This window comes from Centroberyx gerrardi, chromosome 11 (assembly GCF_048128805.1).
Source record: "Centroberyx gerrardi isolate f3 chromosome 11, fCenGer3.hap1.cur.20231027, whole genome shotgun sequence".
NCBI classification, from domain to species: Eukaryota; Metazoa; Chordata; class Actinopteri; order Beryciformes; family Berycidae; genus Centroberyx; species Centroberyx gerrardi.
The window spans coordinates 16,934,798-16,951,288 of record NC_136007.1 but is presented as its reverse complement, the minus strand read 5'-3'; the positions used below and the strand labels follow the sequence as shown (position 1 = coordinate 16,951,288).

The 16,491-nt window shown below is 42.0% G+C and overlaps 2 protein-coding genes across 2 annotated transcripts; one reads left to right on the top strand and one right to left on the bottom strand.

The window, feature by feature from the left end:
• Positions 1–2,365: 2,365 nt before the first annotated feature.
• On the bottom strand, positions 2,366–6,596 carry LOC144541737 (uncharacterized). Its single transcript, XM_078286494.1, has 2 exons — positions 5,411–6,596; positions 2,366–5,206 (listed from the first exon to the last, which is right to left on the bottom strand). The coding sequence occupies exons 1-2, from the start codon at positions 6,126–6,128 to the stop codon at positions 4,242–4,244; spliced, it is 1,683 nt and encodes a 560-aa protein (XP_078142620.1). The 5' UTR covers positions 6,129–6,596; the 3' UTR covers positions 2,366–4,241.
• Positions 6,597–11,263: 4,667 nt separating this feature from the next.
• LOC139910802 (leucine-rich repeat neuronal protein 4) lies at positions 11,264–15,862 on the top strand. The gene is made up of 2 exons (XM_071898227.2): positions 11,264–11,362; positions 12,244–15,862. Exon 2 carries the CDS (start codon positions 12,249–12,251, stop codon positions 13,020–13,022), a length of 774 nt encoding a protein of 257 aa, XP_071754328.1. The 5' UTR covers positions 11,264–11,362; positions 12,244–12,248; the 3' UTR covers positions 13,023–15,862.
• Positions 15,863–16,491: the final 629 nt, after the last annotated feature.

Here is a 16,491-nt window from a genome sequence, read left to right as displayed (position 1 = left end):
ATTATATATGAATCAATGCTCATAAAAACTATAATTCTATGAAATCCCTTTGGCAAGGTCTTGTTACGGTTGGCTGAGTCAATTAAGAGACAGGAAAACTTGTTAACTTCCAAACTCTCTCATGTGTTGGAACCAAGTATCAAAGACAGGAGGAGAATGAAAACACGCACACTGGTCTTGCAGTGCGGTTCTATTTAGTCGGATGAATAAGCGCTTTTGTACTGCAAAAGCATATTTGCAGTGCGTTTTGTGTGGGATTTCCTTTGCCCTCTGGGACTGATGTCATTAAAGTAGCTGTTGCGACTTGTTTAGATGCTGCTCTCTCTGCTCTTCACCACACTCAAACAAAACCACTGAGGTGCTTCACCCTCTTGTTGTTCATGGATCAAGCTTGGTACAGGTTGAGCGTTCAAAGAGCATCCACAGGCCACACATTCAAGACAATGATGTGTGTAAGAGCCTTCCACAGCACTTTTCTGTTTCATTTATTTTGAGTTTAAGTAAAGGAAATCCGTAGGTTGCCTTGTAATGTATGGACCGAGCGCATGCAGGCCTACAACCCACTGGGTCCTAATATAAGAGTTTTAGAAACACTTTATTCTTTTCCAATGGGATTATCGACAGGTAATTAAATAGCTTGGCTTACATCTATAGCATTTCCTATTTCTCTCATACAACATCAAAACTGTTCAACAATATGGCACATTGCTCTATTCATAGAACAGCTTTGTCTATTAACACGTGTGAAAACAATTTTACTCTAGTGAAAATAACATTATACAGGCTTACAGTACCTCAGTCCTGTAAGAACAACACTAAAAGGAGTGTATTTGCAACAAATTATCAACTTGTCCTACTAGTAAAAACTATAGTCAGAAGAAAGTGGTTGACCTGTACAAGACCAGGCCTTGATTTCATTTTCGTGGCTATATCTTAGAAACGTGCTATATTGTACAAAGAAACCATATTAGATTGTTTTTGCACTGTAAATTCTGTAATTCTGTCAGTAAATGCAAGCTACCATCACTACTATCCACCATTTATCAACTCAATTGCCTACTTTTAGCACAAAAGGGGAGTTTTCTCTGACTGTGCTACTAATAACCTATTTATTTGTGCACTGTGGCAGTAAAGAGCATAATTCCCCAGACTGTGTAAGCAGTTATACAATGAGAAAATCCAAGAGTACAACTAGAATCTGTAGGGCCGTGGATCTCATTGACTATGTTAAAATATACAAACCTAAAATCTTTGACTCATTTATTTTTACTACAAATGAACCGAGCCCATATAAATACCTCAGCCAACCCAGAGGAGCCGAACCGGCCCGAATCTGAAACTCCAACGTTATTGTGATTATTTTAATGGATCAGTCTATTCTGTTCAGTCAGGTTTGGTAGATAATTCATTTGCACTCGACATGTAAATGGGAAGGGATAGCAAACAGCCTCAAACATTATGGAGGGATACGTTAGTGAATTGTTTTGTATAAAATAAGTGAATTAGATCAGATTAAACTTGAATGACCCCTGTGAGCCAGTCTGGTAAACAGGGATGTCTTAGGAATTAAATGAAAATCAAAGAATTACAATCAAATATATAATAAACTCACAAGCAAAGCCATAATCCTTTGTAAAGAATCAGTTACACTTAAGGATGGGACAAAAGTTCAGATGTATGTTGGGTGAAATGCCACTTGAAAGTTCTAGTGTTTTTTTCAGCAACATCTAACTAGTTAGGTTTTGTAATCATACCGAGGGACGCCTCAAATAGTAGTTTGTGTGCAGGCACACAACTGTCATTACTCAGCATGGATTGAGAGAACAGCAAGGTGTTATTTGCGACTTGTCTGTGGGTGTGTCCATAGCACCTATCCATTTGGGAAAGTTTGAGTAAACCAGCTTTGGAAAATCATTTCCAAGGTTGGTAATAATGGCTTTCTCTATTCCCTGCCATGAAACAACAATGAAATGTTCACATCTGACTGAGAAGTAGAATAGTGTAAAGAATAGATTGGGAAAACCATGTAGCTCACACAGAAAAGGCATCTAAATGCTTTAGCTTAACTGCCATACAGTCTATCCAGTTATTAGACATTATGCTTTTTACTGTTGCCATGATTTTTATTCAGACTCATAAAGTATTTTCAGTGAGTGAGTGGGTTTTATTTGTTCCTCTAATGGTCCCAGCAGACTGACAGTCTTGACCGATGCATCGCAGTCAGGAACAATCCACCTGGTGTGTTCTGGCTTAAAGCTTACAACATTGTGGCCACAGCAGAAAGCCCAACTCATCATTACTTTGAGGTAACCTCTTCTTAATTTCAAACAGCAAAGAAACAGAAAACAGTATAAACAAAGGCCCTTTAATATAGTAACATTTAGGTAACAGGATGAATGAGACAAGGGGGAAAAATATTTTAAACACAGAAGCATAAAAAAAAAGTCATTCATTTCACATTTTACATCAACTTCTTAGCATGAAGGAAGTATGCCATTTCAGTTCAAATCGACATGCAAAGGCCCCCAGGATGTGGTACAAAAAACAACAAATATGGTATCGGGGGTAAAGACAACCTTGGCAAAACTTGTTCCAGGTATACAGTGACAGATATTTCATATTTTGAATGCATTTAAAAACGACTTACACTTGTAAATGTACATAGTATAATTACATGAAGATCAATATAGTAGTATACATGTTTATATGACACCAGAGACCTATAGCTCAAAGGGTTGTGACAAGAACTACGCTCTGCTGTACGATCGTGAAGCGTCACATCAGAGCTTCTCTGTTTGTGTCTTAACAGCTTGCTATCAGGAAGCAATTGAATAGGATTACATATTTACATTATATGGTAGCATATTATGGTTGCAAAGGACATTACTTAAAAAAAAGTCTTTGAACATTGTTGCACACTAACCTTTCCACATACATTTTAACCCTTATTTAACCAGATAAGTTGACTAAAACTACATTCTTATTTACAGAAACGGCCTGGAGGCGTTGGTGCAAGAGGAACAGATATACACATGCACGCACCAAAGTCTGTCAGACAGTAATTGCCAGTAATTGGCTGGTAACAATAATGGAAGTCCAGAAAAGAAAAGGCTTTCTAGATATAGCAGCTGGCACAAAAAATGGAATGCTGTCTGTGAAGAAATGGTCCATAATGAGAGAGATGATAATCAGACTCAGGAATTGGAAAAACAGCATTTAAGCTGTTGGTCTGTGGTATTCTGCATACTGAGGCCAACAAATTGTTCCCCCTCCTCTAATCAATGAATGAAAGAACAAGTTTATGTTCCCCAGCTCACAGCTACTCTTCAGCTAGTCTGCTGGGGCAGACAGCAGTTACAATAATAGTAATCAATTCTCACTTGCAATTTTGCTTGAAAAAGTATCCACCAGATAAAAATAACTTAAGCCTGACTAGACAACGTAATGTTTGTGCTGTTGGAGATGAGAGGAAGGGATGAGACGGGACAGAGGCAGGGCTCGAGGAAGAGGCACTGCAGACTCAAGGACAGCATGGATCTCTGTCTTTCTTTTTGGCCAAGGCATTCCTACTTAGTAGTTGAAGAACGTATTACATTAGCAAATTCACTCCATGGCTAATGTGCACGTAGGAAATTGTCATGGCCAGAAATGTAACAGTTGGTCCTAACTGAAATCCATCTGGGAGCTGTCCAGCACAAACAGTCTTGAACAATCGGCCACAGAGCAGCACCACTGAATCAGTTGAGGGTTGAGTGCTTTGCTCAAGGCACTTGTAGGGTTTTTTTAAAAGGTGGGGAGACAGCTTTTCGTTCAGGTCCTCCACCGATTTCCCCAGTTATTCCTGGGAAAGCAGCAAACTGGCTATTCCCTGTGCCAAGAACGCTTCTCTAACCTTCAAGCTACTGCCACTGCTTATATATATTTTATGAGAGTAGGGGGAAAACTACTTCCTGTTACTTAAAAGACCATGAAACTAGATGTACAACTGATATTTTAAAAGCTACTTTTACATCTAAGAATGTAAAACACGAAAATGTCAGAATAGGCTACCCTGATAACTGAATAACACTCCAAGGCTAGAGTTATACATAGCCTGATTCTTTACTAAAAGGATGGAACAGACTTCCTTATCCACCACGTTTACAAACTATAGGAAGACCATTTTTAACGTTCCATTTTTTTAACTGGAGTATGTAAATATGGTGAGAATGAGAACGGACAATCGCCCCGTTAAACATACCCTACACACAGTCCACCACCGAGCTGTCATCCTCCTCAGCGCCCCACTCCCCAAACCTCATCTGCGGGGAGGGAGCGGCCGGGTGAAGGTTGTTAATATCGTCCATGGCGTCCGGGTCCGTCTCATCTCCGGCACCCATTCCCATGTGGCCGCCTTCCTCCCGGTGCGTGCGGACGTGCTTCCGCAGCGCCGCCGGCTCCTTGAAGCTGCGGTTGCAGAAGGGGCAGCAGCAGGGCCGCTCTCCGGTGTGGATGAGCTGGTGGTGTTTGAGGTGCTGCAGGCGGCTCAGGCGCTTCCCGCAGATGGCACACACATAGGGTTTCTCCCCCGTGTGAGTGCGGCGGTGTTTGCGCAAGCCGTCCAAGTGGCGGAAACTGTTGCCGCACTCGGAGCAAGAGTACGGCTTCTCGCCCGTGTGAATGCGCAGATGAGTCTTAAGGGCTCCTGACTCGCGGAAGCGGCGGCCGCAGACTCCGCACGGGTACGGCTTCTCTCCGGTGTGGATGCGGATGTGCTTCTTCAGGCTGGAGATCAGGCGGAAGGTCTTTCCGCACTCCAGGCAGTGGTGGGGCCGGTCTCCGGGGGGCTCCCCCGCTGTGTCAGAGGCCGACGGCCCTGCGGAGTCGTCCGCCCTGCCCGGTGAAACACTGTCTCCCCTCACGGCTCCAGAAGTCCTAGCCACAGCTTTCTGTTCGTCCAGCCCGTCCTGCGACAGGGCGCCGGAGCGCGGCCGAACGGGTCTCGGGTGGCGGAGAGGGTAAGTAAAGGAACGCTGGGAACCCCCGCCCTCTCCGACAACTTGCACGTAGCCAAGTTCATCCACATTATGCCCCGACTGCTCACCGTCACCGACTCTGTTGTCACTCCGCAGCCCTGGCTCTTTCCTGCTGGGCTGACCCGAGCCGGAAGCTGGTCCCTGCTCCTCTTTAATCTCAAACCTGGACCCTCCACCTCCCTGCCTCTCATCTAAAGAGATCAAAACATACAGAAATGGTCAACTTATGAGCACATTAATGGAAAAACACAGAACTGAACCCGATTTTTTAATCTTTATTTAACCAGGTTAGTTGCATTGAGATTCAAAATCTTTTGCAAAGGACACCTAAAATGTGAGGCATTCATGTGCATATTCTACAACAAGCAGCAAAGTCAGACAAGTTTTATATTTACCTGGTCTACTGGAGTCGGAGCACATGTGAGATGTGTTGGTTGCAAAGGAGTCAAGAGCGTGATTAGTCACAGAGCCATCTGGTTGGATTGAAAGCTGGCACATTTTGTAGTCATCTCTCGGCTCAAAACCATGAAGGGACTCATCCACAGAGCCACCAAGACCCAAGTCCACACCGGCTCCGTTCACATTTCGGGAGTTCTGATGGTCCCTGTCCAGGCCTGCAGCCATGGAAGTCATGGAAGAGAGCGAGGGGGCAAAAACAGACTGACCAATTGCCTGATTGCCTGTGTATGTAATCTGCAGTTGATCTATTAGCTTTTGAGCACTACACAGGCAGTCTTGTAATGTCTTCAATTCCCTTTCCGACACTTCAAGGCGCACTTTAAGTCTTTCGTTCTCTTGCTCCTTATTTAACAACTCTTGCTGTGTCTCGTTTAGTACAAGCACCACCTCGCCCAAAAGAGTATCAACTGCAGCAGACATTGCAGTTTGAATGGTCGGGGCAAGACGTGATTTCAGTGATGTTACAGTCATATTGCCCTGGGAAGTTGCGTATCCAGCCTTGTCCACTTTGCGATCGTAGCAAGACTCTGTCCCAGTCCTGTTGGGAATGTTGATTATACTTTGCTTACGATTTCCACTATTGATTGTGCTGCTACCACTCCCCGATGGAGATGAGTCCATGCTACCAGCATAACCTGTCCTCCGAGAAGTCATGATATTATTGTGGGTAGCTTTAGCTCAGTTAGCTAACGTTAGCAAGTTACGCTAACGCTTGATCTGTTATCTAGCGATAGCTATCACAATTCCAATCCAATTGGATTATTTGTGTGTTTTTGTTGTTGGGATGAGTCAGAACAATGGCTGAATTGTTCCCAATCGCATCTGCCACATTAGCTGTCTATCTAGTTGGCGTCGCTTACAAAAACAATGTCAGTCAACTCTGAGATGCGAGTTGGCGAGTTGATCGTCGCTGGGCCTGGCTAGCTAACATTAGCTTGCTAGCTAAAAAAAACAACTTAGCGATGCCTATCGGTGAAAAGCGTATTTTATGCACAATTTGTCTGTGCGGCAATAATATGCTGATGCTTGCGAATTGCGTGCATAACATTTATCAAGTCCATAAGCTAGTGTTAAAAGTGTTTGATACCATGGCCCTCGTCCTACCGCTGCGGATCTCCCATCTCCAGCTTCTGTCTGTACTGTACAGTGAGGCCTGTGTATCACTTCATTGGCTGATGGAGAAGTTTCTGTCGCACATAAATGACGTTAGTGAAGCAGCTCTGCCAACAATGTGTACACGGGCAAAGTTTGACCCGAGTGCTGACTTGCAGGCACGTTAACCATGGAAGTATTGCATTAACCTGATTAGCCCAGAGAGCATTATTATGGGGAGAGAGAGTCTCTTATTACATTCCTTTATGCACCAAACCACTTCTGTTTTGGTTAAGTCATGTGATTGAGCGTCAAAGATTATGTTTAATATTTTTCTTTTTGCAATAAACTTATTTTATTTTTTCTGTAGTGCAATATTTTGTTTCATGGTGAGCTATTGATATCTGAACTACAAGTATCTTTGCATTACTGAAAATAACATGTAATCCCTATTTCACCTGCGCAGAGTGGCTTTTCATGAGAAAAGGTCAAAGTTAAAATTATCTTGGTTAGTAGATATATATACTTGAAATCAATGCTGATTCACTGTTCTAGCAAATCGATAATCACAATTACACAATCACAAAATACAAGTTGTTGTATCTCATATTGTTGTATGTCGCAAATTTCTCACTTTTTTCCTAACAAATTTCTGATTTTAATCTCAGAAATTCTGATTATATTCTTGAAATATTAGCCCCCTCCCCCCGGCTGTGGTAAAAAAAAAAGAAATTCACCTACAATGACCCTAAATACTGTCATAATAACTTGCATCAGCAGTGGTATAAAGAAGTCAGAAATCTTTTGCGCTATTTGCTGATAATCTTAAGAGGTCCGATGATCACAGCACTTCCCAGTGTAGCCCTCTCACTCCGCTGAGAGGGATTGTAACAAATATTGTTATATGCAAATTATGGTGTGACGTGTACAACTACGACAGGTGATGCTTTTTGAACAGCCAATAGCTGCTTTCCTTGAAAGACCGCTGGCAGTGCGTTGACTGTGTTTTAAAGAGTAATTTTAAGGAGTATTTTTGCAACCAGTTTGAGCTTCTCTCCATCTACTGCGTGATTTTGAAAAATGCAAGAAGGTGGGCGAGAACAGCTGGGGAGAGGAGAGGAGGGTTTGGGGTTGGGCCAGGTTGGTGAGAGGATGAAGTGGTGGAGTGTCTCAAATCTACCTTTATACTCGGGGTGGTAACATGTTTTGTTTTTTTTACCAAATTACGTATCTTAGGACAATTGTCGTTGAACACGGCTGCAACTGAACTCTCCAACTGAACACCGGTTGCTAATTTTAACCACTGGAGGGCGAACTGAGCCAGGATTAGTCAGATAAATACAGCCAGCTCAAATACATTGTTGTAGGCTATTTCATAACTTAATAGTACTAAATACCAGTTTACAACTCCAAAATGTGTGTGTTACTTAATCCCAAAAGGTCTGACTTTTTTTTTCACCCTGACTACCCTAACTTTGACTAATTTCAAACACTTTTCAGAAGAGTGTGAGCCAATATAAGCCTGGAAAACTGAAAAGCACCCGTTTTTGTGAAGTACCTGCAAGTCAGCGTTCAGGGTGAACTGCGCCCGTCGGCGACTGACGTGCAGCAGCCATTTGAGGAGAGAGGCAGATGTTTCTCTCTTCAAACTCTGCAGTACCTGCACATCAGCAAGCTCTCTCAATATAATAAATCTGAAAATGGTTGAGGAGGCTGTGTTTTCTCCGACATTGGTTTACTGTAAATGCTAGGATGTTGCAGTAATTTCTGAGTTTGATTCAGTAGATAATTACAAACCATGAGTGGCAAGATGCTGTTCTCAAGTGTGCAAGTTCACGGTCACAGCATCAGTCGCCACGAAAACTTAATTTAATGTCATAAATATCCAAGTTCTAGGTATCTGAAAACTAATAGCCCAGTTTGGCTCATTTGCCTCATAGCTTTTACTTTTGTTTTCTTCTGGAGTCCATTAGCCATCAGCTTGATGACTGATTGTAGACTGCACTACAATCGTATGATGGCATATTCATGTTGAATGTTATTCATCAGGCTGTCACATTCATGGCTGTCTGCTGCTAGATGAGTCACATTTCCTTTTGGAATGGCTTTTTACAAACATGAAGATACACTGTTTAACATGGTTTATTGGGTTGTTTACAAAGACCGTATACAGATGAATCATTGGGTGATGTAGGCTATTGAGTCCACTAAATATTGACTCCACATTTTACTACTTTGTTATTGAAAGTCTTCCTTGGTGTCTCAATGTCTCATTTCCAATTTGTTGTCTGGTCTATATTTATGTAGGACTGTTGTATGGGTTGTAGCCTACTATGTTGTAAAGCTGAAATGAAGTATAAAAAACATGTACTGTGTTTGTTAATTGTAATTTTACAGGTCTTATTAAGTTGTGTTCTTTTCTTATCTGCCACAGATAATTGATTTTTATGACTATCAAACTTTAAACTGGTAACATTATTATAGTTGGCAGTAATGATGACATTGCTCATCACAATTGCCACATTTTTCCAAGAAAAAGAAGTAAAATGTTAGCTCACTGTACATATTTGCCATAAAAAACAGTCATACTATAATTGTCATATCCACATCCATTACCACAGGATAATTTGTACCACAGGTCTTCTGGCAGCCTACTGCTATAACAGTATCTTGTAGTATTCATTCAGGCTGCCTCCATTTCAAACAAGGTGATCTTCTCCTGATGGAATAGCAGGCTCCTCATTCAGGATGGCCCATCCCACCTACAGTGGTTGGGGAAAACCTGACGTGGTCCTGGCAAAGAGGGGTGAGCTGGTGGAGTTACATAACAAACCCATGTAATAATAATTACCATCTGCTAGTAGTTGTGCAACATCCAAAATTACAACAGAAATACACCAGAAATATGCATCATTCAGTAACCCTCCCACCTCTCTGTCTCTCTCTCTGTCACACACACACACACACACACACACACACACACACACACACACACACAAAGCAGCTGTCCAGGTAACTAGCCAGGTGGCGTTAACTATACTTGCTAATCTGTTCAACTCCCTCCCTCTCCAATGTCCACTTTGCCTGCCATAACATCTTTATTTTATGAGTATCATAACTCTGTTGTCCTGCAAAAACCTAAAACCTGAAACCTATCCTCCAGTTGAAAGATTGGTCTTATTAAACCCTTTCTAAACCCATTGGATAAACTCAAAAATGCATGGAAGGCTGTTTTTCTTAGTTTCTTAAAAGTTGACATTTTGGATGACAGGGGTTTTCACTGGACAGCGACGATAAACAAGTTTGTATCTTAGCTTATTTAGTTTTGTAATTAAACCCTTTAAAGACTTGGCTTTGCACATCTCACATTACACAGATATTGTTCCATGAATATCAAACATGGATGAAAAGACGAAGAGCCTTGAAGAGATATCAACCGTTGCTACTGAGTTGTTGACCTGCTCACACAATGAGAGCCACAGTGCCAACCAAGCTGCTTTGATCGCTCCTCCAGCCTCCTGATCTCAAGAATTTGTTTGGGACAGAAACATCTGAGCTAAATCTGGTCAAACATTCTTGCATACTGAGTTCTGAATGTCCTGTTGGATATGAAGTCACTGCTTTGGTAGTTTTCCACATAATCAGCACACCATAATATCACCACAAGTTGTGTGACGCAAGACACCTTGTGTCACACAACTCAACAAAAAGTCTTTCAGTTTGGTTCTTGTCTTCCCCACTCCACAGGACAACAAGAACAAATAAAACATTCATCCCCACATCCATAGGACTAATCAACAACGGACTCTGATCACTGTTCCCCACTGTTCCCCATTCCCCCCCGCTTCCAATCATGTATGTTTTGTGTCCTGTTATGACATTAATGTGATGTCCTATTTGTCTTGTGATGATGTTTCTTTTTTTTTTGTTTGTCGTTTGCCACCGATGATTGTACAGAACAAATTTCCTAACGGACAAATAAATATTCATCATTCATCATTGAACATGGACAGTTTTGGATGTTGCTTTCTTGTAGTGATGATGATGATATAGAAGGTGGCATTATTTAACCTTTTCGACATTTTCCTTTTATTTATTTTTTTATTTTTTCACCCATCCCACTATTCACAAACACCAGTGTGGCACTTACTTACAAATCAGTCCCTGGACAAGTCCAGTCAGGTTGATTTCCGGTCTTTGGTCATCTCCTGCACACCCGTCTCAACACTTGGCAATGTGCAGTCTTCACAGCCAAGTCACGCAGTTTATGTAGGTGAAAGGTTAGGTGGGTAAGAAGGTGCAACAGTCACCGAGGCAGCTGGGAGTCATTGGTGTCGGTCAACGGTGACAAGAAAAATGCCGATCCTATTCATTTGTCCTCATCCCTAAAAGGCAAACAAGCGCTCATTAACAAGTGAGACATGCTCTGAAAAACCTGCACACTACAGAGGAATGCACTAAGAATTTATGTGGTTTACACCAGAAATGACCTTTTCACATATTGGAATAATGAGATAACTAATAGCACACTCACTCACAGACACACACACACACACTCACATAACTAAGCCACTATGGAACTGGGAGGAGGGAGGTGGAGCTGGGGGAGAAGGGTCGGGAATAAGGGAGAGAGAGGAATTGGGGGAGGGCGGAAAGAAGGAGGTGATTGTTGGGGAGAGGGCAAAAAAACATATAAAGAGGGAGAGACCGAGAGAGGGAGCAAGTGGAAGAAAAACAGACACAGAGAGAAAGGAGATAAGAGTTTGATGAAGATTATTAACTATTAGAAGCAACAGGTGAGTTCATATTTTCCACTATTTCGTACACATATTCACTCTACGCAGGAGTGATTCTAGCTGTGGCAAAAAAAATATGTAAATGACTATTTCTTCTTGCTCTTGTGGTTAAACCTTGACTCTTGTGGTTAAACCTTGCAAGAGATTTGAATGGGCCGTGTTTGTGCTACACTGTTATCAAGTTTTCCTCTGTATGCATTTACACCCTGGAACATATTTCAGGTTTTTGTGGATTCTTGTGGAAATCGCAGAGGCAGCTTTCCTGTAACTGGATCCAGCTGACAGGGCTGCGCTGTATCTGGGCTGTGTAGCCATGCAGCCCTCTTGTGCAATACAGTCTGGAATGCTGATTTATACTCAAGCACCTCCAAAAGCTTAACAAAATGAGGATTATTTGGGGCAGCTATGTAGACTATACAAGCTTGAATAAACCTTTGCTTGGCTATAAATCATTAATAAACATGCCAAAGGATATAGCCATTTTCCACTGATCTAATGTCCAGATTTTTTTTTTTTGCCATTCAGCCACTCAAGAGTGAATCCATTGTGCTCTTCCTCTGAGACAACAGTTAAAGTTTTGTGTCGATGGTAGCACTTTAGTTTTTAATTTTCCAGCTGAATCTAGGCTTGTCCTGAAGCTATTTGCTCCATTCCACACAGTCTTTCCCCATTGCACTCATGCAATCTCAACAGCATCAGGGGAAAAGCTGTGTAGTCTTATGCTGTTTCATGACAGAAAAAACAGAAACTGACTCTAAATGTATGTACGGCTGGAGACCCAAGGGGCTAATAGCCTACTCGTCAAACTGAAATATTTTCACTGCTATGCGAAAACAAATTTTCCAATACACTCATGGAATATTACTCCCTCTGATCTCCAGATGCCATGATGGCTGCCAGCAGGGACCTCGCTCTTCCCCTGGTGCTCATTTCCCTGCTGCTCATCCGAGGATACGCTTCCTTGGCAACGACAGGGACGAGTCTCACGCGCCCTCTGAGGCCGCGCGGGTCTGAGAACGCAGCCGCTGATCTTCCGCCGGAGGATTACTATGACACATCTGACGATACAGTCACCACCACCACCACCCGGGCACCCAGAAAAGTCTCCCTGACCGGCAGCAAGCCTCAGCAGTGCGACTACGACGCGTGTCTGGAGATGCAGCCCCCCTGCGCCGACCTGGCCGACTCCACCGGCTGCCTCTGTCGCGGGATCACCTTAGACCACGTGGCCCCGGAGGCCCCCGCCCTCAAAAAGGTGTCCCGGGAAGGGTCCGGGGTGGTGGTCCGGTGGTGCGCGCCTTATTCGTACGTGACCGCTTACAAAGTGACGGTAGGGGGAGAAGAGCGGGAGGTCGGGGAGGGGCAGAGGAGCTTCGCCGCGGGCCGGATAGATGACACCGTGAAGGTGTGTGTGGTGGCAGTGAACGATGCTGGAGCCAGCGAGGGGTCTTGCACGATGTACGAGCCCGAAGGCAGCAGCGTGTCTCTTAAAGCCGGGCTCATCGGGGGAGCGCTGGGCTTCCTCCTGCTCTTCTCCCTGGCCGTGCTGCTGTGGAGGCACAGGGTGCGGAGGAAGTCAGGAGCCAGGATCTCCACACGGGACATGGAGGAGACACCGAGGACTGAGCTCGAGAGCAGAGGAGGACAGGACGCTCTATGAGATGACATGCGGTCACTTCAGAGCTGATGCATTTTTACTGATTATCTAGAAGGCAAAGTGAGAAGTCCTTGTTCAACATCCGACATAAATAGGTTACATCTGACTCAAGTTCAATACCAAGTTCTTCTAGATGATTTAACCTTCGCAGTTGAGACCTAACCTACACAGTTGAGGTGTAGCCTAATTTAAGCACTTCAAGGTGAATCAAGGAAGTGCAGGACATGCTGAAGCCATTTATTTATCACTCATTCTTTGTCGTTTGTTAAAGTATTTAATTATTCTGTGCTGTCAGTGAAACAAAAATCATCCTCCTTTCAACAGAAATCCATCATAAGCTGTGTAAGCTATATGATTAATACAAGGTGACTGATCAAATGAAACTGATCAAAATCAGAAGTACCAATGGATACAGTGCAGTAATATATTCTTTCAACAAAAATTCTAAAATTTTGAAATTAATAATAGTATGAAATACAGTGAAATGTATAATAGAGTCAGGACCAGGAATGCCAGAGACAGTAGGCTAAACCTCACCTGGGTAAGAGGATGGCACAATGTTAAAATGTATATTTGATAGGAACAATGACCAACTGTGGCCATGTTAAACCAGTTTTATCAGGGTTACAAGTGACAGATGCTGATAAGACATTATGTTAAAAAAAAGAGTATTTTGAAGGATGTTGTATTCTGTACTGTATTTATGAACATAGACCTCCCCATTTTCAAGATCTATATGTGTTAAAAGTCTGGTTCTTAGACGAGTTTCTTAAAACTAATGCAAGTTAACAGAGAAACAGAAAAAAGCCTGAAACATTGGCAGCAAGTTTGACTGATCAAACTCTTATGGAGGTATATGCATGTTATAAAGTGTGACTTTTCTGCTAAAATTAAATATTACGTTAGCCGGTATCCACCCATATGACAGAACATCCAGTTATTTAACACTTGTTTTTCTTAATGGGTGTGTTTTTCCCAATGGTCTTATTATGAGAAACGACGGCAGTGAAAAGGATAATCAGAAGTGCTTAGTGCTATTTTTCAGCTGTGACACAACAGCCTTTTTTCTTCTTGTAAGCTTTGTCAGCGTCTCATTCCAACTGAGACTCTTAGTCACCAAGCACTGGACTGCATGTGCAAGGCTTCAGGCTTAGGGTTAGGCTTTTTGCCATCCTTTATCATCAGCTCATGACTAAGAGGGAACTCCAATATTTGAATTTTCCCAAATGTATCTCATGTTGAAGCTTCTATCTCCATGTCTCACAGCCATGATATAATTCCTTTTTTGCTTTGGCTACCATGGGGCTGCTCTGTTGCTCCTGGCTCATTACTTATTCCTACTGCATCGCATAACTCACATCACACAGAGCTGCATAACGGCTACAAGTCGACTAGCATCTGCAATTTCAGGCACAACAGACAATAGCCGAAATGGCCTCAAGATGTTGCTTTTCTTCTTGTAGCTACTGACACGTCTTGAGTTTGAACATGGTCAGTGCAAAACTGAGAGGGAAATCTTGACAGAACAGCATGTGGTAAGAGACACAGCTGGTCAGAAACAGACTGTGATAGAATAACTTCCTCCTTGGGAATATAAAACAACAATAATGTCCCTTCAGCACTAGCGTGGCTGTACACTATCATGTGGTGGCAGCCTGTTTCACAGTACATCCAGGGTGAGCCAGTGGATTCTAAATAAGATAAGATAAAACTGTAAAGATCGCTGTGGGGAAATGAGGCTGTGGCAGCAGCAAATGGTAACAGCATACAGCAAAAAAAATAAAATAAATCGGAATAAGATAAGAGCAAATGGGGGTTAAACATATACAACACAATAGAACAAGTTAAGAAATGTATTAATGAAAGTATGAAAAAAGATATGGATTATAGCATTAAAAGGGTGTGCAAAATAGCAGCAGTATTTCAGTAGAACATAATGAGACAAAGACAAAACAAATGAAAATCTGTACAATATGAGAATATGGCATATGATATGACATATATGCAGTATGAAATAAGTGAAAAATATTAAAATATCTATACATGCAATATATAACCAATGAGAATAACAAGAAAAACAATATGTGATATTGCAGCTGATATACAGGATGTGCAAAAAATGGGCTCATATTAAAAACTGCAGATGCTGAGTAATATTCAGAGTGCTGTTCATTATTGTTCATTTTTAATTAGCCTTAATGTTGTCAAGATGTAGATAAATAGTAGTTAAATACAAATGAATAACAGTGAAATGTCAAGGCAATTTGTGCTAGATGCAATTGAGTGGCATAATGCATGTAAACACATTCATATTTATTTGCCACTTGTGCATTGAGAAACCTGTTTGTGGTTGGATTTTGGCTCCATGCTGAATAAGTTTTAAGATCACAGCCGGCCTCGTCTTTAGAAGTTGAGAAACTGTTCTATTAACTTACTTGTTTTCCATCTACCTGCCATCGCCAGCCAGTGTGGCTGACCTAAACCTCCTGCTGATGCTGCAGGAGTTTGCCTCTCAGCTGCAGAGGGAAATGTTCAGAGTCTGTGGGACAAGGAGCATCTGGACTTTCTGTTGAAGGACTTTGACAATGGCAGCAAGAGAGCTGCTTTAGAGATTCGCCTCAAACGCCTGATACAGGTCCGCTCTTACCTGCTGAAGATCTAGACCGGGCCGAGTGTGCTGAGGCCCAGTTTTCCATTTGCAGTAACACCTGGAGGTTTGCTTTGTGGCTGTTGCTGTTTCTCCAGCAGTCATGTTTTTCTGGTAATGATACTGACTTTGTTTCTACTTATAGAAGAAATGTATCTTTTTTCAAATTACAAATGCATGTATTCTGCATTTTTTTTTTAAATAAAGAAAACACTTTTTTTTTAAGACAGTGACAGCTCAATGTTCCTGAACAAATTAACACCGACCTATTGTCTTACAGAAAGTTAAAAAGTGTTCAATAGGGCATCTGAAGCCGCCTGCCCTAGGAGTCTGATTGGTTCATAACTCTTTGATGATAAAAACAAATAACCTGGAAACTATAACCTCACTATATGGGACTCAACAGTTACATGACAATAGAGGAAATAATAGAGGAGACTTAGTGAACACTTCCATTCACTGCTGTTATTCTTCTCAGTATATACTGTATATCCCATCACTTGTTTGCTGTTCACATTGTTATACATGGGGAAATAAGTTTGGAGATACATTTTACCTTTTAAAAACTCTCATCTATGCCAGAAAAAGTAACATAGCATTTTTAATGCTAAAATGCAAAACTACCTCCTTCAGAAGTAAGACCTAACAAATACACATTTTAAAATACACATTAAGTAATTAAATCTTACAAAAACTAAAGAAACATAACTGTGACGTTGAATGGACACATGCTATCTGAACATTAAGTCCTGTTGTTTGGTTTTCCAGACTATTGCACAATCTCGTCTCAAAATGAGCATTTGGATGCAACACAGATGTGAGGCG

What these genes read in the sequence shown, in the direction of transcription:
- LOC144541737 (XM_078286494.1), bottom strand. Translation starts at nt 6,128, where the DNA reads ATGACTTCTCGGAGGACAGGTTATGCTGGTAGCATGGACTCATCTCCA. An exon ending in CTCCGACTCCAGTAGACCAG is followed by an intron (nt 5,207 to 5,410) that starts GTAAATATAAAA and finishes TGATCTCTTTAG; the next exon opens with ATGAGAGGCAGGGAGGTGGA.
- LOC139910802 (XM_071898227.2), top strand. Translation starts at nt 12,249, where the DNA reads ATGATGGCTGCCAGCAGGGACCTCGCTCTTCCCCTGGTGCTCATTTCC.